We start from the raw sequence: 23,738 nt of genomic DNA on the forward strand, positions 1-23,738 counted from the left end.
GAGCAGTTTCACGTCGGAACTACTTTTTTTCTACCAAATACACCTGCCAACCGTATCACTGCGCAGAAGGACGAGTGCATCTACTACTAGCAGCTCAGCTTAGGAGGATGCCAGTGTTGTTTATATCTTGCACTGTCATGAGCACAAGTGTCTTGTCCATGAGTAGATCTACTCATGCGTGCATCTGTGCACACCTACTTTTGTGTCTGTGGAATATCTTGAGTAACCGGGATGATTTCTGAAAAGAGACATTGCGGTTTAATAATGCGGGTAACATTATTATATTTACAATGTGACGTAACACGTTACCGCCTGAAATAAACTGTTTATTGTTTTCATTTTTCATTCAACCACACTGATCCACACTGATCCACTTCCACCAGTACGCCACCAGAAAAAAAATTCCCCGAAGGTTGTTGTGTGTTGTCATGTCATTCATTATACACTACTTTATAGAAGGGTGCCGGTGATCATGTGTATTATCATGTGCAGTGTGTTTCCATTCATAAACCTACACCGTATCCTGTTCTGCTTTTGCATCCTAAGGCTGCCTGAAAGCAGCGGGGAGAAGGAGCTGGCCTCTGGTTTGTTTTTTTCCTCGTCTTGGTAATTGACATATATGGATGATGTTAGTATATTTTGGATGTGTTTCCATTCACGTCTCCTACAACTGCAGTGCTATGCCGGCACACAGTCCTGTTCTTATGCATAACATTTATTGTGTTTCATATCATAGGCCCACAAATATTTATCTATATCTCAACATTAGACTTTGATCCTCTGCCTGACCCTCCCTCTGTCCAAGGCTATTAATTTATTTAAAAAGATCAAGTGTTCTGTATCATTATGCTATTAGTAATCTAAGCAGGTGATTTTAATACAAAGTGGTAACCACTGTATGTGAATGCAAGACTGGGTCAGACCTGCTCAGCACTGGATTTGAAATGAACTGTAATAAACTGGAGCTTCTGTGCTTTGATTGCCTGCTGTGACACAACATGACCCTCATCCATTTAAAATCAACATTAATTATTCTGAGCCCCTTTTTATAGAAGTAGTGCAATAAGTACCTTACTACTCTACACAGAAAGTAATATTGTGATGTTAATTATTACTTTCGAATGAAGGTAACTAGTAATATGTATTATATTACATTTTGAGAGTAACTTGCCCAACACAGTGGAGTTTTCAAATTTTTTATTATTTAAAAAAATAAAATACAATTTTTGGCGCTTTTAGCACCACAAGCCATCTTGTTCCATGATATTCAAGAGGAAGCAGACATATCTATGGCCAATATCTCCAACACCCAGCAACTCACACCAAAACAATCTAGATTGATAAGTAGCACTACAGAAAATAGTAAAAAAATATGTGATTTTGGGATGAACTGTCCCTTCAACACATTATTCCAGGGTGGGGTAGCTAAAATTTTCTAATTTATTTCATCTCATTTCTATTTTTATTGTCAGCTATCTATGTTACCAAACCACAGCCTATCTCCACACTACTAATTAACCATAAGCTAAACTGAAAAGTTGTGCTAAAATTCTACAGTTTCTACAGTGCATACAAGCTGGTGGATTTTAGTCTATTGTTAATATTCTTTATTTAGCATGTCTGGAGAATAGATTTTTGTGAAAAGAACAGTACAGTACTTAAATGCTAAAAAGTTATGTAATTACAAAATGTGATGTACACCTTCCCATCAAGTCAAAAAAACTAAAGAAACCAAGAATGACAAAAATGGCAACATTGTTAATAATGCATGAAGTTTGGCAGAATGATATTGTTGCTCAATAGGAGGTGATGAGCGACATTATTTCCTTCAGACTTCATTCAGGATGGTGAAAACGGTTCTCGCTGTGTAATTTAAACTAACAAATTAAAACGAAATCTATTACTGGGCAGCACTGAGCTGCTCAGTGATCATAATGCAATACTGCTGTTGTTAGAAGATAAGAAATGCCCAAGATGCAAAGTCTAGATAAGATATCCAAACATAGCCCCACTACACAACTGGGAAGCGTAATCTAATTAAGACAGAAGAAAAATCTGCTATCATTACGACCAGATGAGCTGGTCAGAGTTATGTTGTACGAAGCTTTGTTTGTTTATGTGTCAGTCCAGAGGAGCATGTGTACCTCACCATGCCAAAACTGACCCTCCCTGGGGCATCATCTTCGTCAGGCGTCAGTTAGCAGGAGCCTAAAACTCACAGCTGCGCCCCTGTCTTCCCTCTCCTCTCTGTAGAGGACATACAACAAGGGAGGGAGTGGCTACGGTGGCCTTGATTCATGAATGACAAAGAGGACAAAATGAGAGAGAGAGGAGAGAAAAATCAGACACAACTAATAGACCTGATACCCTTGGAAACGCAGATGTGTGTTGCTGTTATTTTGCTGCATGGGCAAATCGGCAAAAGCAGCCAGCTGCGGGAAATGATTTTGCCTATCCCTCCACTTACACTATAATGACCAGGCATTGGTGTGTGGCCATTACGTGTAGATAGGTTGGTAGCAATTGATTTGTTTAGCTATTGATCTGTTTGTGAAATATGGCCCAGTGCTCTCTCCAGCCATTGTTTTCCCCATAAACTACCCCTAAGAGACCCTTTCTTAAAATGAGATCTGGCCAGCATGCGGGGACAGTGCACACCACATTACCTCCAGTGTGATGTTGGTGTCGACCTTCAACACTGCTCTCTGTGGGCTCTTTGTGGGATACCACTGCAGCGAGGAGAGAAATTCTCCAGTTTTCCACAGACACGCAGTACAGTATGGCGTGTGTGACCTGTCTCCTTGTAACCGATGAGATCCTAAGTGCTGATGCTGGTGTTGTGCTGTGGGGAGTAAGATAAATAAATAAATAGATTATAAAGGGAGAAGATAAAAGGAGTGAAAAAGATGGAAGGAGAGAAGAGCAAAACACAGTTAACATACGCCCGTGTGTGACTCTGTGATGTGTGAAGATATTGCAGGCTATTATAAGCGTGGTCCCCTTTATTTTATCACCTCACAGCAGAGCTCTATAGCCCCTTTTTTTTTTTTTTTGCAGCATAGCTCTGAGGCACAGCCGGACCAGCCACGCTCCCTTTTGCCCACACGAGGGGCTTTTATCGTTCAATTTGCATTTTCCTCTTTTATGTCCTGCCTTGCGTAATTGGTTTTCGTGCTCATCGTCTTGCAAAGGCGGCCTGTTCGCAGCGGAGATGGCAAGGTGTCGTGTGATAGCTGTGATGTCGCTGTCAATGCAATCTTGTTGTAGAGCAGGGCCCGGGTCCAGTATCACCTTAGATAATATGTGTAAACCTGTCCAAGGCAAAACACTCGTGACATGTTGCAGAATTACTGCCATGACTTTAATAAAGAGTCTCCTGAGGTTACTTCATTAGGACTGGCATTTATGAGTTTGTGAATATCCAATCAAAACAATTTTCCCATGTTCCCATTTGCTGTTCTGCTGGTCCAGTAAATTTCACATTTTTGGGCAAAGTTCAAGTTTTTCTATGACGAAAGCAACTCCCCAAGGAGCTGATCTTGTCAAAGACTAGGGCTACAGTCGTGAGTGTCCTGTGTGAATGCCATGGGCGATTTCATGGGAAGTACGCTGGGCTGCACAGGAAGCCAAAACCCTTCCTCCCCAACCCCTCAAGCAACATCATCCTCCTATATTCAGCAGCATTGACTGCTGCCTTCTCCTCTCCGAGAGGCTGTCTCCCTCCACTGATGTAATGGAGGTTGTCTTCTCAAGGTATTGTCATGATTAATGCAGCTCTTCCCCCCTTTGCAGGCTCGCTGTGAGCTTTTCTCTCTTGTATTCCCTGGCTGTATATAGCTTTCTTCCATCTCCCTGCTCTTTCTCAGAACTTGCCATTATGTAAGCGCAAGTGTTGGTGGTTCAGGTAGCACGGTGGCTGGTGCCCCAGGGCCCCTGCCATCTCGTCTTGGTTACGCTTAGAGGGACATGACAAATTACTGCTCACACGCCATTGGGCAAGGACTCACCAAGAAAGAGACGTTGGAGGTGGAAAGGGGAGCTGGAGAACCACAGGGCAAAGCTGGAGTAATAGAGTTCCCTGCTGAGCTTTGGGAAGGTCAAACGCATGTAATGTGGTAACTCACAAGTATCTTAATATAGATGCAGGGCTATTGTACTCAAGTGGGTCAGAAAAGGTCTTGGGTTTCAGACAAAAGCAGACGTGTGACTTTTAGATAGAGATCTCTCATATTTTGCCCTTTTCAAACGCTTTACCAGGGGAATCGGCAGTATAAGATGTCCTTTTACAGTGGAAGTGCAAGGTGTTGTTTTATCAGATTGTTTAGAGTACCATATGTAAGGAGAGAAGCAGGTTCAAAGTCTTTTCAAGAGCTTTGATCAAATTAGTTGGATAGAGAGAGTCAGAGCAAGAGGAATTTTCATGGGCTTGAGTATAGATCCTTACATAACAATCTAATTTAGAGTCCAAATTAGGGGTAATGATTCCCTCGTTTTTCCCTACTAAATAGGATGGTTTTTCCAAGTCTACAAGACATGATTACCGTCAGAGCATTTCTAGTCTCTGTCTGCTTAGTATGTAAGATCCTTACTGACACCTGGGGAAAGGAAAAGGGGGGAGTGGTGCCCCGAATTTGTCATAGAGGTGGCCAGATGGGGCCACTGAAAATTTTAGGGTGGCACTCCAAAACCAAAAGAACATTACTGAATTTCAGCAATTAGATTATGCTGTTGAAGTAAATGGGCTAATTGAAAACTGTGTCAATAATGAGAGTTAAGGAATTGCATGCTGATATACTTTGGTTTTTATTTCACAGTTAATTTCAGTTTTTCTCTGATGTGCGTAGACTAACACTGGTACAGTTAGTATTTTGAGTTCCACAACATTCCTGTTTTAATGTGTTATGTATCATAGACTGTAAAAATAATGGCTGTAGCTACCTGTATATCACCGATTGGTTTGTTGACTCCTGTTTTAAAGCCTCATTTCGGCCATCGCCATCTTGATTTTTTTGAAGCCAGGAGGGACCACATCTAGGCGAGAGGCTGGCACTGTGGGGGAGCAAGGGATTGATCTGACTGAGAAGTCAAGGACACTTCCAGTAGACAGCCCATCACTCAAAGCGACCCGCCCTTACTTATGCGTAACTTTAAGCCTTAATAAGATGTAAAGGGTTGAGTTTTGTAAAAATACAACCCCGTGCAGTTGTAATGAAGGGGGGAATTAGTTATAGAGACTAAAACCATGTTGTGCACAGGGCTGTAAGCTAGTGGTGTGCCATGTTCATGATAATACCTGTGTAATTTTTAATATGATGTGAAAAATTCATATTGTGATACTCGCGATATTTGGACTTGTTGACATATTGACGTCATACTGTTACCCACGGCAACAACAAGCATGGCTGAAAGCAAAATTATTACAGACTCCGCCATGGTTCCAAAAAGAGGAGCAGCTTCAGTAGCCTGGAATAAACTGTGGCGACCTGAATGTTTTATGAACAGCCCCGGACTTCTCGTTTAGCGAGTTACCACTCAGAGGGAAGTCATTTAGCGGCTGAAGATCCCAGGGTAGAATTTTTGTACTTGGGAACTGTTTAATGTGTAATTTGTGGTAGATTTTACTTTGTTGAACTATTAATATTGTATAAAGAATCTGAATCTCACTTTAAATAACTGTTGTTGTTTACAAACTAAAGAAATGAGAGATCATTTTTGTTTAGTTTTTACTGAATATTTGAAGGCGAACTGTTAGGTTGGCATGTAAACCTTTATAACTTATTTTGTTACAACTCTATGTTCTTAAATTAATAAGACATTTAAGACATTGTTGTGTGTGTCATGTCGTCAAGAATATCATTATCGCAAAAATACCCTGAAATAATGTAATATTACTTTGGAGCCATACTGCCCTCCCTTACTGTAAACATGTGAACTGGCTTCTAGGGCCAGCCTCTGGTGGACATTAGTGGAACTGCAGTTTTTGGCACTTCCATGTTGGCTTCATTTTTCAGCTCCGGAGGTTACTCATTGGTATCTATACATGTTAAGTGATTCATTGTTCATCAAGTAGGATGGTTGTTTTTTTTCCTTAAAAAAGACAAATATACAGCTTTAATTTGAATGAGTACATTGATTGTAAGGAACAAAAAAATTACTGGGAACAAGTCTTTGGAAATGTTGCAGAGATTAATGGGTATCCATAGAACCCATTTTAATTCAGATATCTTGAGGTGAATGTTCAAGGGACCCTTTAAAAATGACCATACAGTTGTTCCCTCACCAAAATTTATCCTAAGTTTGGAGTGGTATTTAGCTCCCTTCCCGTCATGCAATGTCCACATGGTTGGTACAGGTGCTTGCCCTAGGTTGTCTAATTTCCAAAGATATCACTACCCTCATGCTGAGTACCCCACAGCTGCTTAAAGACAGTAATGTCAGCCTCCAATTATTTTTCCCAGTGGGGGGCCGGGCTCCTCCTTGGGGGCGCCACTAGGCAAAGGAGAGATATTACGGTTGTCAGATAGGGTCAATAAGTCAGTCTCCTGCCCCAGTTCAGGATCACCTAGCAGATGCAAAGTATTTTTGGGGGTTTTGGGGGGGAGGGCACGTTCATAGCACCTGAATGGAGGGCCCAGGTGACAGTGCGTGATTTAAGATGGAGTTTCCTTGCATGTTGAGGTTATCAGTGGAAGGATTAATGTCAGGGAGCGGGATATATTCCTGTGGCTCTACCTAGTGAAGCCGTGTAGCAAGGCCATACATAAATCATAGGAGCAAAGTGACTTGGACAAGCTGATGGCTGAAATGCTGCTGCCTGTATAGTCCCAATATCGACTTTTCCCCTTGCTCCTCTCTTAAATCATGAAGTGCAGAATATAAATGGCCTAATTATTCCAGCAGAGAGTGAAATTAAAGACATTCCTTTTTATTGCTTCTTCCCAACAGATGGTGGTCTGATCTTGCATCACCAAAGCACTGATAGAAGCATTTTTTTTTCCAATTCAGATATAAAATCCTGACCAGAATCCTTACATGTTCAAGTGACACGTGGAGGGATTGATTGTCATAATACAAGCCTCATGTACTAAAACAAATGATGCAGCCACAGCTCTCAGTGCCCTTGACAACACCTGTCACATGGCCTTTGTATTTAAAATGCATCATAAAAAGGGTTAGTGGATTAATAATGAAGTCATCATGAAGACGCCGAGGCCATTACTGAAACTGCAAATCATCCATTAAGTCACTGTTTAATGTTAGATTGTGTTAAACATGACAAAACCGACATTAAAATTCAACATTACATTTACCCAACAGTACATGCACTTACAGCTTCAACTCATAACAACCTTTCTTTCTTCCTCCATGTCGAACCTTCTAACATCAGACCCAGGAGTTTGAAGTTTCCTCTGCACTGTTATTGCACATAGCCCGCAGGGCAGTTGAGACAAAACGTCTCCGTCAGTGCTGTCCCATTAAACACCACTGCGGCAGGAAGCTCAGACGCAGCCAGACATCTCTGGACTACACAGGGATCTATAGATCTGATAAGAGATAGTGCTGCGGTTTACAAGTGCTCCTGAGCGCTACCTCAGTTGTTCACAGAAAAAGGGGAATCTAAACAGCTCATTAGAAATCCTTTGCGCGTCCTCGGACCACTTTAGTTTTCCTCCCCTAATTATCGACGCCAGCCCCTAGCTGTGGAAAGCAAGAGGCAGCTGTGAGTGAGTCACACAATCCAGAAATACAATCTTCAAGGATGCACGAGGAGCTCCGCAGGGCATATAGTCTCAACAGGAGGGCCGTTGAGCTGAATAGATGTCCTTTTATTTTGTCTGTGTGTGTGTGTTTGTATGAGTAAGAGGGGGAAACAAGTCTGCGGGTATGTGCCTTTTGCATGCTTGACTCGCCTTTGAATGTTAACATGCTGTGTTACATTCCCATTCATGCACCTGCATGCTTCCTTCCTTTACAACTTTTGTCCGCTCCCATTTACATACCTGCACATGTACATTATGCAACATCTGTCCTCTCTGTTGTGTGTCTTCTCAGCTCGTATATCCATCAAAAAACCCATTCCACTTCAGATCTCAAATTCTCTTCCACTCAGATGTAGTCTCGAGCTACTTATATCAATGTTTGTTCAATGTCAATGTTATTTTTTTCTTAATATATTGAGAGTGATTGAGAATCTTGAAGAGCCATCAAAGCCAAAAAGCACTTAAGGGCAATGAAATGTATTATTATTATTAAGACTATCACTGCTGATGGTTTTCCTCTGAGCCCCATTGTTAGTCTGCTCAGCCAGTCAGAGTACAGTCCCTATCAGTGCTCCCTCGCTAGGGAAGTAAGGCTATTACCAACTATGGAGAGACAGACAGATGACTGCTCTGCTCTGCTGCTCACTGTCTGGCTTTGCCATTGGTCCACACACAGTAGAGTGTCTCTCTGATTGCGCGGTAGCCCCTTAAGCTATAACTTGCAGAACTGAATGCCATCATGTGAGAAACCCTTGATAGATGATGGCCTTGTTTGCACTACCAACACACACAGATCCAGACATCCAGAACTTGTCTTTTAATGTATTTTGGTTCTTTTGATCCAATTATGGCGTTTAGAAGATAAAGAGAACAGACAATCCTTTAAAGGGTGATGAGAAATAGCGTGAAGAGAGACTGCGTGGATGTATATGTGCATGAAAGTTAAAGAGGGAGTGATGTGAGAACAAGTTAGGCTCTGCCGAGTTTGGCACGATTACTTCAGCAGTATGTCATGTCAGCTTAGGGCTGACACAGGAAGGATCAGGAGTCAGCAGCTAGTGAAGAACTGGAGCAAAGGTTACCACTATAGGTCGACCGATATCGGATTTTTAAAGGCTGATATAGCGGATTAATTGGTTGATATTATAAAAAGCTGTCAAAACCTAGTATATGGCTGGACTGTGTATGAAACGCTAGAGGGCTTTTAATTTGAAACAGGAAGTAGCAGCAGCATCTCAGTCATAAATTCAATCAGACTTTCTTTTAAGCACTCTAGTTCTATACCACTGAAACAGCTGTTGCAGTTCGGTGAAACAGTTTATGTAAATACATGCTAAAATGAAAAATAGGTAAGAAAGTTAAGTAAATAAAATGTATTTATATTGCACTTTTATAGACAAAGGTCACACATTGCTTTACAAGGGCAATATACAATATAAAAGAACGAAACATAGAAGATAAAGTGACTACCCTGGCCACGTGGTTAAAAGTGCAACATACATGATGAAAAAAAATCACAGTACACAAGAATACACAAAATAAAGACGATACAGAGCTAGTGCATACAAGTTACCCTAATGCCTCTCGAAACCAGAGACTCAGCAGAGACTCAGCAGGCCATAGGGACGCAGGCAGAGCATTTCAGAATGTAGATGCTATGGCCTCAAAAGCTCGATCACCACGGATCTTGAGGCTAGTGTGAGGGACAAACAACAGATTTTACTCATTTGACCTAAGAGAGTGAGCTGAGTAATATAGGTGAAGTAGTTCAGCCACATAAGCAGGAGCCTGACTTTGTAAAGCTCTGTAAGTAAGAATGAGAATTTTGAACTGGGTCCTGTATGAGAGTGGGAGCCAGTGAAGAGATTTTAGTATAGGGTCATATGAGACTGTGTGTTTGATCTAGTCAGTAATCTTGCAGCAATATTCTTAGTGCTTGCAGACAATTAAGAGCAGGAATACTAAGTGAGGAAATACACTTAAGCCCCGTTTCCACCAAGCGGTACGGTACAGTTCAGTTTGGTATGCTTTTTTTCAGTTTCCACTGCGAAAAGCTGTGGATGCTACCAATGGAACCGCTTTGTACCGTCCCCATCTTTGGTCCCCCCTCTGTTGGGGTACCTAGCACACAGATCTGGTACTAAAAGGTGGAGCTGTGAACACTGCAGTCTGTTGATTGGTCAGTAGCGGACGGTCACTCTGCTCAAGGCTGAGTTGTGGCTGGTTTTGAAGCTCATGTAACCACTGTTAATACCGTGGAGAGTTTTATACATTGCTACCTCTTGCAGCAGCTGGAGTCAGAGAAAAAGCAACTAAAATTCACTGGGCCGACTGCCAGCAACTTTTAATGTGGAACGTTTACTTGTAATGTTACTCAATGCACGAGTTGACGACGTGAATCAATCAACACACTTTAAATATTCTATTTGAGAACTTTGACCATTACTTTAGTTTTTATATGACATACACTTTTAGCAATGAGTGGATCTTCAAGCGTAGAAAAAAAACAGCATCAAGGAGCGCCTTTTCTGTGGGCACCGTTAAACCCCTGAGCTTGCCTGAGAAGGACCAAATGCAGACACACTCACACAGCAGAAGTGACCTGCTTTCTCTGGAGCACTGATCAAGCTCCTTTTTGCTTGTTGTATATAAGTTGCAACCTCCGGGGCTGAAAACTGAAGCCAACACAGAAGTGCCAAAAAACTGCAGTTCTTCAAATGGCCACTTGAGGCTGGCTGCAGAAGCCAGTCAGTCCCCATCAACCCCTGTGTTAAAATGCCTAACTTTACAGCAGAAATAAACATGCTTACAACCTGGTGCAAAAAACAGTTTTGGTCTCTATAGCTAATTTCCTTCATCATGACAGCTATACAGGGTGTGAGGTTTTTTTATAACTCACCTGCTTATATTTTATTAAAAGCAAGACGCTTTAAGTGATAGGAAGCCTGCCGATAGTGTCCTCTGCTTCTCAATCAGATCCACCCCTCGCTCCTCCACAGTGCCAGCCTCTTTCCCAATATGGTCACTTCTGGCTCCAAAAACCAAGATGGCAATGCCCAAAATGCTGAACTTAAGGCTTCAGAATGGGAGTCCACAAACCAATGGGTGACAACACAGTAGCTATGTCCATTATTTTTTCAGTCTATGGATGTAACACATTCCTCCCCTCTTCAGCTCAGTTGGTGATGTAAGTCATCGGCTTGTACAGTACAGCAGGTAGATCAGTAGTTGCTAGGGTTGAGTGGGAAGATTGTAGTGTAGTAGTTTGTAGTTTTTCCATGACTTTCTTTCTTTATTTTTTTCTCAGAAGGAGTTGAAAGCAGATATGGGAAAATAAGTCATAGTACCTGTGTTCACTAAGTCTCTTAAAAAGCATGACATGAACTTTGGCTGCCCAGTGCTCCCATCACTGGATCCATATATGTTCGTGCTTCATTGGGTTCATTCTCAGAGGAAAAAGGTAGAGCCAGATAGACAGACAGTGGGATGAAGAGGAGAGTGCTACAGTGAGTCAGGCTCACAGGTATTGAGAAACTCAGTGGTGATGCAGAGACACGAGGAGAGACAAGAGAGAAAGAGAGAGGCTCAGTTTCTATGGTCCATCGCACAGGTGTTACTGTGGCAACTGGAACCGGCTCGCCAGCCAGCCATGCTGCGTCATCTTATTTTCTGCCTTTCCTCTTTTCTTTTATCCCAGTGTATTGATCCCACCACCTCTCCCTCTTCCTTTGTCCAGCTTTGTATCTCTCTTGCCATTTGTCAGGCAACCTTTCTCCGCAGCGTTTTTTCACCACACTTTGCATTCTCCTCTCTCCTCCTCACACCTACCTGCTCTTTTCTCACCACTTTTTGTTTTCTTCATTCCCGTGAGTACACTCTTGAGTTTTAAGGTCTCTCTTGCTCTCTCTGTCCGTGTGTGTGTGTGTGTGTGTGTGTGTGTGTGTGTATAGGTGGATGTGGGAGTGTGTCACTTCACCCCTCTGGTTCAGCCCCAGATCCAGCAGCCCTTCAAGCTGGTGGAGAAAGTCGTCAGGAACGTTTTCCAGTTCCGCAGGAAGCACTGCCATAAAGGAGTGGAGTAAGCACAGTTACACAACTTGATGTAGCTTTCAAAGCGTCTCTGTCTCTTTCCCCTCTCTCTTTTTGACTTTTTAATCTTGTCCCATCCTCATCTTTCATTCTCTCTCTACATTTTTCATTCTGTTTTTTGACAGACGCGTCTTCATCTCATCATTAATTAGAACGGTTTTTGATTTTGCTTCTCTCTGTCACACACACACTCACACACACACACACACACACACACACACACCACTCTGACAAACAAAGTCACTGCTTTTGAGGCTTTCTGTAACCAAAGTCTGAACATCGGAGCACTCTCGGAGCTCTGTTCAAAAAACCACTAGGAACAAACCCACACGCCCACATGCATGTGCACGCTGCCCATCGCCCCCGTGCCTGTTAGGAAAGTGTATGTAGGCCCAGATAACAAAAGAACACTGGCTGTGCGAAAGAGAGCAGCAATTATGAGTCATTGAGGTGGCATAGGAAGACGAGGCAGCATATTTTATGTAACTACAACGAGTTGGCGGCAGCGGCACCAAATTGGAGAGGAGGCACCAGCACTGAAGCGCCTAAAAAGCATCTGTACTGTGGAGTGTGTGCAATTGGCTATTGCTCACCAACCTGCAGAGAAAAAAAAACACAGAAGAACATCTCAGGCAGGGAAATGTCTTTAAAAATAAATGCCTCTCTCTCTCTGTATTGAATATTCTGGAGAGCTTTTCAGGGCGAGAGCCAGCTAAATAAATGAAAATTGGACATTTAGAATTTAGCTGCCCTCTTAATGTCAAAGAAGTTTGTGTCTGTGTGAGTTTTGTGTCAGTATCTACATCCCTTGACTATGGAGCACGGCAGTGGAGGAAATTAACAATTCATGAGCAGCTCTAGCCCTTTGTGTGATTTCAATTAACTTCACAGATTTGAAATAATCGCTGAGGGATAATTTCTTTCTGTTTGAACTTTATAATGCCATTAAACTTGCATGATCATTAAGATATCAAAGCGACCTGAGTGTAGGAATCAGGTTTTTTTTCATCATGTTTTCTCTTTTTTTTCCTCCCCCCTCCAGGAAGTTGTTCCCCGAGGCGTGTCGTGTTGAGCTGACAAAGGAGATGATGCAGAAGGCAGATGTGGACCCCACTCTTCGCCCTACAGAACTCACCATACCTCAGTTCAGGGCTTTAGCAGATGCCTATGCTCATTTATGCACCCATGAACCTGGTCTCCTTGGCTTTGAGTACAGAGAGGAGCTCAGACTGAAGAACCTCGCCAGGAAAAGACACAAATCAGTGGACACGTTTATGGACAAGCCAGCCGGCACACCACCAAATCCTCCACCACCCTGCTAAATAAAATAAAAAAAAAAGGCACGGAAGCCAAACGAAGCCCACTAACAGCTTCTGTTAGCACAGGGAGACAACAGACTGCTCTTAGCCTTGACATTTCCACCTGGCATATGCATGCATTTTTAAAATGTTTTTCCCTGCACCCAGGGAGCAATAGGTGGTACACATGAAATCCCGGGACAGAGACAAGAACCATGAGGCTCGTAAAGATCCTGTGTGGGTTGGATCAGCTCCAAGACGTTGTTCCAGGATGGGACAGCTCAAAGCAGTCATGTGTAGTTACCCACAGTAGCTCTTTAAGAGTGAGTATCTCTTTATGTCCCAGTTCTTACTTCAGATCCAATTCACATAACACCTTGTCCTGTGGGACCTGAGAGAACCGTCAGAGTGTTTTCAGGGTGATTTAGAAAATGGGAACAACATGGCAGCACCATATCCAGGCCATTTTCTCCCTCTTCTATGTACTGTATTGCTTAGTCGCTTGGGAGACAGAGCTTAAAGGGAGGAGGAAAGTGGTGGGAATTTGTCAGCTCCAGAAAGACTCTTGTTGTATTCAAAGAAGAGGAATTCATGCTTATATAGAAAAAAGGAATAAATTAAACATAATCTGCTATTGATACAAATGAATCAAATCTAACCTGTAAAATATACATCATAAATGTGAGCGGAGGCGCCAATGTTGTGCACATTTGTTACGTTTCTTCTACAGAACACAGCATTTATGACATGTATGTTAAATACCTCCAACCACTGTGTTGTTATTTAAGGTTTTATATAAATAAAAGTGTCGTTACAAGTTTTAAATATTCCTCTTTTGAAAGCTTACACAGATTATCACCGACAGAACATTGCTTGGCTGTTTCCTGCCAGTGTGGCAGATGGCAGGCTAAGGTTGACTTGCCAGAGAGAGAATTCACTCAGTTTTGATGATTGGATGGTGTTAATCTCCAACTACAATCAGGATTTCATCAGATCTACATGGTAGATAGGTACGCAGGCCTGACTGTGTGATCTGCGTGCTATCAAGATAGCTCTGTGACCCTGAAGAAACACAGGGTGGTAGTTTTGTCTTAGGATAAGATTTTTTGGGGGAAAGATGATTGCATGAGTGGGTAATGATTGGACGGTGAGAACTAAGGGTGGGTAGATGGATATCAAAATGTCGATACTACAGGTACATTTTTGTTTTAAAGATTGATTCCAGCGTCAGTAGGATCGATACTAAAGTTTCTCTCTTCTAGGTTGTGCCTATTTGTACTTCAAGAGTAAAACTGTCTGTGTAAACGGTCTTATAGTCAACACATCTGGTACATGCACTCCTTACTTCATTGCTGTTGTGTACACCAAAACAACATAAGAGTCGCACACATGCAGCACACCACGGCATACGCCCTGTCTGACTAGTAATTGCTGTGATGGCTAAGTGAAAGAGGAAAAAACATGAGAACGAGAACTTGAAGCTGCAGTGGGAAAGAAGGCTGGAGAGAAAGGCCTCAGCATCCAGAGCCCCGACACAAAGGGTGCTTTCACACCTGTCCTGTTTGGTTCTGTTCAGTCGAACTCAAGTCCGTTTGCCCCCTAGGTGCGTTTCGTTTTTGCAGATGTCAGAACAGCAATCACGCTTGGATGTGTACCAAAAAAACCTGATCGAAGCCGTCTTGAAGAGGTGGTCTCAGTCTGGTTCAGTGCGGTTCGTTTGTGGTGAGAACGTTTTCTGACCTTGATTCGAACCAACTGCTTGTTTGGGTTAAACATGAGCATATTACAGTCCTGGAGGATTATTAATGTGCGCCTCCTCCTGTACTGCCTTAATATGCACATTCAGCACATCAAATACATCAAAGCATTGTTTTCTAGTTGGAGCCGCGCCTCGTTTTCAAACTGTATGGTTTGACTAAAATGAACAATAACAGCAATATAGTCCACGATGACCAGCGCTAAAATCAACCTGCGTAATTGTCCCTCCATTGTGACATTAGAAAGTGTCACATTTACCTTGCAAGTGTGCTCTTCTTCAACATTTTGTTTGCTTCCTGGATTTTTCCTGCATCGAAATTCTGACCAATCAAGAGCAACTTTCTCGCTCAGGTATTTTATCTGGTCCACTTGTAAATACTGCTGTGAGAACACGAACCAACTCTAGGCAATTATGTACCTTTGGGAAAAAAATAAAAAATTAGGCCCTGATTCGGACCAAAGCAAGAGAACTATAGTTCTGAAAGCACCCTAAGACAGCATTTGATGAATCTTTTCAGAGAGGCTAGACAAGGAATATCCAGGTACCATTATACTGTAGTGAAATGAATGTTTTAGTCAAATTGGACCTTCAGCACTGTTTAATGTTACATATTGACTGATTACTCACCTCATAAATAATGACACACTGCTCTCAACTGAATTAAATTACATAAGCCGCCTTTAATAATAAAAAGAATCGGTATTGATATCAGTGACTGCCTCTGTATAACTTGGTATCTGATGGAAACTTATTTTTTTTGTTGGTATCGTCCACCCCTAGCACTGACGTCACGCGCACAGGGTAAGTGATTAGCCACTAATGAGAAACACCTGCGCAGCTGCCAATAGAGACATTCCGTTATGCTACACTGAGGTGATGTTTGCTTGTTTGTTTGGACTGTATAATATCTTTAAACGCCACCATCATTTTTAGCATTTGTATAACACTTCAGCTGCCTACTGTACCTAACTTAAAGCCAGAGGAGTACTACCAGCTACTGTTTTCACCAGCTCCTCAGGACAACCGTGTGGGTGACACCGAGTCCAGTCCTGCAGCTGGGTGAGTCAAAAATCTTGTTCCCCTCTTTAATGTCCGTCTTGTCAAAGTGTCTTAGCATTACACCATGTATAGCCTACCTAAAAATGCACGTTTCTGTAACATAATGTAATGAAATATGGCGTTTTCAAAATGGGAGTAACACTACTAAAGTATCACTACTACAACGTAAACCATACAGTTTATAGTACAGGTACGGTGTTGAAATTTACGTCAGCAAAAAATACGTAAGTAGCTTAAAATCCGCAAATTGTAGCAGTCAAAAACTAAACATGCTTATTTAAATTTTACATTTTATATTATATATTATATTTTTGTTTATCTGTTATGTAATCAATGAAACATGTTTTTTTTTTATAAAATAGCTGTAAAGTTTCGTTTAAAAATATGCAAAATAACTAACTATCAAATACTAAGTGTTGGTAAAGCCAAGCAAAGCTACCAAGAACTTCACACTGGAAGAAGATGAACTACAGTAGAGCCACTCTAGGGAGAAATTTAGTTTGGTTAACCTAAGCTACTTCGAAAAAGTAGTTAAAACTGCTCTGTAAAAAAAAGACCAAATTGACAAGGTACATGTGATACAAAATTATCAAAATATTAAAAAAAAAGTCACATGCCAGATAATAAACCAATCAATTTGTGTCACTTTAAATCATAACATACAGTGGTGTGAAAAAGTGTTTGCCCCCTTCCTGATTTCTTACTTTTTTGCATGTTTTCCGCACTTAAATGTTTCAGATCATCAAACAAATTTAAACATTAGTCAAAGATAACACAAGTAAACACAAAATGCAGTTTTTAAATGAAGGGTTTTATTAATGAGGAAGAAAAAAATCCAAAGCTACATGGCCCTGTGTGAAAAAGTGTTTGCCCCCTAAACCTAATAACTGGTTGGGCCACCCTTAGCAGCAACTACTGCAATCAAGCGTTTGCGATAACTTGCAATGAGTCTTTTACAACGCTGTGGAGGAATTTTGGCCCACTCATCTTTGCAGAATTGTTGTAATTCAGCCACATTGGAGGGTTTTCGAGCATGAACCGCCTTTTTAAGGTCATGCCACAGCATCTCAATAGGATTCAGGTCAGGACTTTGACTAGGCCACTCCAAAGTCTTCATTTTGTTTTTCTTCAGCCATTCAGAGGTGGACTTGCTGGTGTGTTTTGGATCATTGTCCTGCTGTAGAACCCAAGTTCGCTTCAGCTTGAGGTCACGAACAGATGGCCGGACATTCTCCTTCAGGATTTTTTGGTAGACAGCAGAATTCATGCTTCCATTTATCACAGCAAGTCTTCCAGGTCCTGAAGCAGCAAAACAGCCCCAGACCATCACACTGCCACCACCATATTTTACTGTTGGTATGATGTTCTGTTTCTGAAATGCGGTGTTACTTTTACGCCAGATGTAATGGGACACAGACCTTCCAAAAAGTTCAACTTTTGTCTCGTCAGTCCACAGAATATTTTCCCAAAAGTCTTGGGGATCATCAAGATGTTTTCTGGCAAAAATGAGACGAGCCTTAATGTTCTTTTTGCTTAGCAGTGGTTTTCGTCTTGGAACTCTGCCATGCAGGCCATTTTTGCCCAGTCTCTTTCTTATGGTGGAGTCATGAACACTGACCTTAACTGAGGCAAGTGATGCCTGCAGTTCCTTTAGATGTGTTGTGGGGTCTTTTGTCACCTCTTGGATGAGTCGTCGCTGCGCTCTTGGGGTAATTTTGGTCGGCCGGCCACTCCTGGGGAAAGTTCACCACTGTTCCGTGTTTTCGCCATTTGTGGATAATGGCTCTCACTGTGGTTCGATCAACCACAGTTATGTTTTAACAGGAGCTGGGGGGCAAACACTTTTTCACACAGGGCCATGTAGCTTTGGATTTTTTTCTTCCTCATTAATAAAACCCTTCATTTAAAAACTGCATTTTGTGTTTACTTGTGTTATCTTTGACTAATGTTTAAATTTGTTTGATGATCTGAAACATTTAAGTGTGGAAAACATGCAAAAAAGTAAGAAATCAGGAAGGGGGCAAACACTTTTTCACACCACTGTATGACTGCAGTGAAATGCAGTCATCAGTTCCATTAATTTGTATACTCAAAAGAGTGTTGTAATAATAAATAAGTGTCTATGGGGTTAGTCACTCAGCTAAAAAACAGACAAACACAAAATACCCCACTGCTCAGGTGAAAGTGCAGGAATGTCAGCTTTGATTCTGTATACAATGTCCATCAGTCAGACACCTGTCACGTCAGGCAAATAAATAAATAAATAAAAATAAGCCACTCATTTGAGTTCATTGCAAAAAGTGTCCACTTGTTGCCAGGTAATATACACCAAAATATAGAATACTGGTCTAGTGAAAATGCAGGCATGTCAGCATTTATTTTGTGTACAGTGTCAGTCAGTCAGACACCTGCCTTCAGAAACTGGAGTCCAAGTACAAGTACTCAGTTAGCCAGGTAACTTTTAAAATAGCAGCAACAACTTCTCTGAACATTTGTCAATAAATAGTAATTATCAGTACTTCTTAATAATTGACACCTAATATATTTAAGTTTAGTTTTACAAATTCTGCCTTTACAGTGGTCAGAATGAAAGAAAAGGAGGGCAGGAGGGTATTTTACAGTTTCAGTCTGGCCCTACTACCACCCTTCATAACGAGCCTGGATACCTTTCAGTTTTAAGAAGCACCATTAAACTGCCACAGCTGTCTGTCATTGCACAGTAGCCCGATAAATCACACCAGACCTGAACCACACTCAGTTTTGTCCTTCTCCTCGCCAGCTGACAGCTCACAGTGAGGCAGTCTCCCGGCCACCATCATGACAGATTCACTCCAAGTGATTTGTCACAGATTGTGAAATGCAATGGCAAAATAGTATGAGAGTTACTCCACCAACGTTACCTGTCCACACATATTTGGATGGCTGTCTGGTAGTCCTCCACACCTGTTTAACAGATGATGAAATAGTCCTGTGTGGCTCAATGTGAAACTTTGCTAAGAACAGAAACTAATCATGGTCTACATATGGCTTACCTTGTGTAGCTCAGTGGAGTGCATTAAGGTGAACAGGTGGTGGGTTGGCAGAGGTCATATTAAGCATCTTGGGGTCATTTCACCAAAATCACAGAAGTGTCCCAAAGTACCAATTAATAGTTTTTACTAAGACATATTGCATTTGACTTTTTCAAATGTCGTTTTTTAATGCTGTAAAGCAAGCCTGTATAACTTACAAAATAAGTTGAATTTACAAGCAATCAAGGCACAAAATTAGCACGAATTAGCACTGCTAGCCAAATACTGATTACAGCTTTACTCACCAGCCCAAAAAACAACAGTGGTAATCTATTGAGTGGCTAGCAAAATTTGAACATTCACTAGCCATTTGGTCAGAGGACAAAAAGCCCATGTTTTCACCCTGCAAACAATAAAAAAAAAATAATTCAGGGTTCCCACACTCATGAAAAACCTGGAAAAGTCATGGTATTTCACAATCACGTTTTCCAGGCCTTTAAGTGTCACGGAATTGGTCAAAATTACAAAGTCTTGGAAAAGTCGAGGAAATTGGTTGTGTATAATGAAATGTTTACAATAATCTTCATGTAACGTAACATAATGACTAATTAATTGAAGATAATAAACAACGTCTGGCCAGCTCACTCAGTGTAAAAGTCCATAGTATAGGCAGGCAATCCAAAAATACATCCTAGACAGTCTGACTGTAGTTAAAAATTGTTCATTGATACATGGATAACCAATGTGTTTCGACTGGAGTCCGCATCAGGGTGAAGAGAAGAGCACCTGCTTTTTACAACGAACTACACAGAGCCTTAACCAAGTGCAGCACTCCCTTTTTTTCCCATAATGACAAATTAATTTTCTTCAGCTGTTAATGTAGCTTAAATATGTGATGATGTGTGACAATGTGTTGTTCATATGTCAGTTTCTCCCATGTTTAAAACAGAGTTTGAATCTGATATGTTTGGAAAAATGCAGAGCAACTGGGGAAAGAAAAAAATCTTTATTATTGGTCCTTTTTAAAAGTCAGGGAAAGTATGTAAATTTTAGCTATGAAACTGAGTGGGTACCCTGATAATTTGATAGTGTTTTCCTGCTGCAGCCGTAGGCTAATTGGTGCGGTACAGTCAGTACTTTATGGTGGCTAATGCAAACATGCTGAAGGTAGATATTGCTGTTTAATTGATTCTGAGTCATTATTATTATTATTATTATTATTATTATTATTATTATTATTATTATTGACTGGATGTTATGTCTGTGTTGTAATTTGTGCTGCCACTAGCCATTGAAACATTATCAATTAATTGTCACTTAAGGCCACAATGGCTGTTGTACATCATATATAGGCTCGCTTCATGCACCAAAATTGAATTCCATTCACCTCCAATATGGGTAGTGCCCAATGTAATGAAATGTAATGTAGTACCAAAATGTCAACAGATATCTCAAAATAAAGCTGAAACTCTAGCTATGCTGGTAACTGGGAAAACGACTTGCAAAACATCCTTTAATTATTTTATTCATTTAATTGTTTTCAGTCCTCTAGCTTTATGAAAGAGAAAAATAAATAGAATTTTTTTTTTAATTGTCCTTATGGAGGTGTTAAATGTGCTCAGCCAATTGAAAATATCTTAATATGACGCTTGATTCATTTCACATATGTCCATGTATAAAATCAGAGCACTGCAGTAAAGCTCTTTCTTCATATAACCGTGCCCCACTTCTGTCAGATAATTATGTATTCTATCGAGAATATACCTTTTCTTCCAATACCTGTATTTCTTATGACAGCTAATCAGGGAGTGGTGGCAAGTGAAGCCTGGGGACGAAGCCGGAGATAAGACACTTAGTTCCCAGCACTGCTTTACCTGTCAGTAGAACATAAAGAACCATAAAAACTGAACTGACAGACTTTGAAAGGCAAGTTGAAAGCATTGTTCTCCAGGCGTCACTCACAGATAAAACTTTTATTTATAAAACAATTCCATAAGAACAGGGCATTCACATTCATTGGTATGCTAGCATTAAAGGCATGGTAAAGTTGAGCTGAGAAGGTAAAGAATGTAGTAGTGGTTTGCCTTTTTTTTTTTAATAGTACCTCAACATGTACTTCCTGCTATGGCAAACAAAAGGTTTTACAAAAATAATCTGCTGCATTTATTGCTTATTCCTGCCTCGTGTCTTACCTGTACAGTGTCAAGTATGTATAAGAGGATACATAAATGTTTCAAAGATAGAAAAGATAATATGTACAGGACACAAACATAAAAAGAAACATTGGGTTTGAAACATTATTGCAGTTGAAAACCATTCAATTTAAGCAGCCAGATCTCAGAAACACTTCCAATGCATACACTGGGAATTACAATCTTCAGGAAAAGACAACCAAAATCCAGTAGGCTACATTTAAAATGAAGTGGGAAAAAATGACAAGCGGTATTGCATTGTATTTATTTACTAATGGACCAATCTTTAGCCAACAGTTCAAGCCTTCACCCAAAAAGTTAGTTTTCTAAGATATACATAATCAAACCTATTAATAAATAAAAACAGCATTAATAACATTAAAACCTGTACAGATAAAAAATATTTCAAATATATAGGCAAACAGTGTACTTTAGTGCACAAAATACAGCAAAAAGGCTTAGTTGCGAAAGTCGGCAACCTTCCTGTTTGTTTAGGCCATTGCGTCTCTTTTCAGGAAGTCTGACTTGACCGCTGCATGTCTTTGGGTGGATCCTATTAGTCTGTGGTAGCCTTCACTCAGTGCCTCCTTCCATTTCATTTTAAACTGTTTACACCTGGTATGAACATGCGTTTTAGTGATCTGAACACAAGTGGACAGCTGAGACACGTCGCTGTTCGCACGTGTGTATCATGCGTCAATTGACCACTTTAGATTTCGTTATGTGACTTACAGTAGAAGTCAAAAGGCTCACGCAAAGTAATTATGTCCACACTCTCACTAGTCACATTAGCAGTTGTTTCCATACAGCTGGAGATATTGCTGTTTGCAGAACTCAACACGTCTGATTCAATAGGGCAAAATGATGGGCAGTGACACAACACTTTGTCCAACTCGTCATAAAATGGGCAAGTCATAGAGCATCAGCGCACTCTCACTAAAACAACCACGTCCTGCATTGATGAAGTAGTCACTGTCAGGGGCCATTAGCGTTTACACTACAAAAGATATGTGGTCAAATGTGTGCCAGACCACCTCTGCAAGTGGTCTGAGTGATCAGATCTCAATGCGTCTTGGTGGTCGTTGACACTTGTACTTAGCGCTGTCCACTTGTGATCATCCGAGACACATGCTAACACCAGGGACAAACAGGGCCTACGATGCAGTTTGTAACAGTGTTTGGTTCTGTGACACCAAATACAAATACTTTACCAAGCCTGAGCCCATGACCTTTGTGTGAGTCAGCCTGCTGCCTGGCAAACTGTGCCAAGCACCAGTGTGGCTGCCTCTAGAGATGTATTTCATCTCAGTGTACTGTTACTCTATATGCACTGTGGACCTTGCTCCTCTTTTAACTTTTGAGACTGACAGACCGAGGACATTCTCCCCATTTCTTCATAGAAAAGGTCAAAAACTGAATAAAAACTGCCAATCAGTATGAGCTGCAGGGGAAACTAGGATGGAGTACGTCACTCAAGACTGTTTGTTGGGAGGAGAAAAAGCACAGAGAGCAGAGGAAATCGTGGGAACGCATCAGTGCTTGGCAGATTCATTGTAGTTAACACTAGGACAGAAATCACCTCTCTTAACCTCTCAAGGGGGAGAAACTGGTCTGTCAGCCAATAGGCTTCCATCTGAACAGATACCGTACACCTAACTTAGCAGGCAGGTGTGTGACCCACTAAACCGACTTCCGGGTTGAGGCACAGCTTCACAGCCACACTGGTACAGCCTGTAGTGAGCCACAGGGGCTTTGGTCAGAGTCTCACCTCTGTCCATCCACTCCCCTATGAAGAGGTGGCATTCCCAGAGTCAGTGGCACAGCTCTCAGCTGGGTCATAGAAACAGTCCTCATTCACTACAGAAGTCAGACTCTGGATGCTGAACTCCCTCTCCAGCAACGTGTTGAGGTCCACGACCCCCGATGTAGATGCTGCATCCGTCTGGCTGTCCAGTGACCTGCTGTGTGCCTTCATGTGTAACAGTGCACCCTGGCTCTTCCTCAAACTGTTGGTTTTCCTCTTAACAGCACTGAAGTGTCCTCGCATCAGTTTGGGTTGGGTCTCTGGAGTGTCCCCGACTCTCTCAGGTTGAACACAGGGAGCCGGTGCACATTGCGACACAGAGTCCTCTGAGAGTTTAAGTTGGAGGAACTGAGCCTCAATGGCGCTAGTTGGGGAACTGCTGTCTCCACTGCCCCGCCTTGTTCCCCCCTCGCTAAAGCCGTCATCATCCTCATCACTCAAAATATCAGACTCTTTCACAGCAGAGGTGGAGCGGGGCTGCGAGTTTGATGCAGGTGTCTGAGACCAGTTCTGCTGGACAGGGAGGATTTGCGAGTCAGAGGAGGTGCAAGTTGGGGGAGCCCCAGAAAAACTGTAGGTTCCACTGCTCAGGCTCCCCTCGTCTGAGTCTGGCCCCAGCTTGAGGTTCCCAGCCTGGGCGGAGAGATCTCCAGGCGGCTGCTTACACAACCAGGAAGCCCTGGTGGAACCTGGGAACAAGTATGGAGATAAAAGTCAGAAATGCCACTCTTATCTGAGCAAAACACTTGCACCCTCAGCCCCTCTA

The 23,738-nt window shown here is 41.7% G+C and overlaps 2 protein-coding genes across 7 annotated transcripts in view; one reads left to right on the plus strand and one right to left on the minus strand.

Moving 5' to 3' along the window:
• The window catches only part of tfb1m (transcription factor B1, mitochondrial), a 32,297-nt gene extending 18,331 nt beyond the window's left edge, over nt 1–13,966 (plus strand). For all 3 annotated transcript variants that reach the window (XM_050062547.1, XM_050062548.1, XM_050062550.1), the window contains exons 7-8: nt 11,711–11,838; nt 12,892–13,966. In XM_050062547.1, the coding sequence (XP_049918504.1) occupies nt 11,711–11,838; nt 12,892–13,171 (408 nt within the window). In that variant the 3' untranslated portion in view covers nt 13,172–13,966. The remainder of the gene's footprint in view (nt 1–11,710; nt 11,839–12,891) is intronic.
• Nucleotides 13,967–20,938: 6,972 nt separating this feature from the next.
• Nucleotides 20,939–23,738, minus strand: part of tiam2a (TIAM Rac1 associated GEF 2a) — a 106,661-nt gene continuing 103,861 nt past the window's right edge. For all 4 annotated transcript variants that reach the window (XM_050062728.1, XM_050062729.1, XM_050062726.1 and 1 more), the window contains one exon: nt 20,939–23,661. In XM_050062728.1, the coding sequence (XP_049918685.1) occupies nt 22,955–23,661 (707 nt within the window). In that variant the 3' untranslated portion in view covers nt 20,939–22,954. The remainder of the gene's footprint in view (nt 23,662–23,738) is intronic.

Source organism: Epinephelus moara, chromosome 14 (assembly GCF_006386435.1).
Source record: "Epinephelus moara isolate mb chromosome 14, YSFRI_EMoa_1.0, whole genome shotgun sequence".
NCBI classification, from domain to species: Eukaryota; Metazoa; Chordata; class Actinopteri; order Perciformes; family Serranidae; genus Epinephelus; species Epinephelus moara.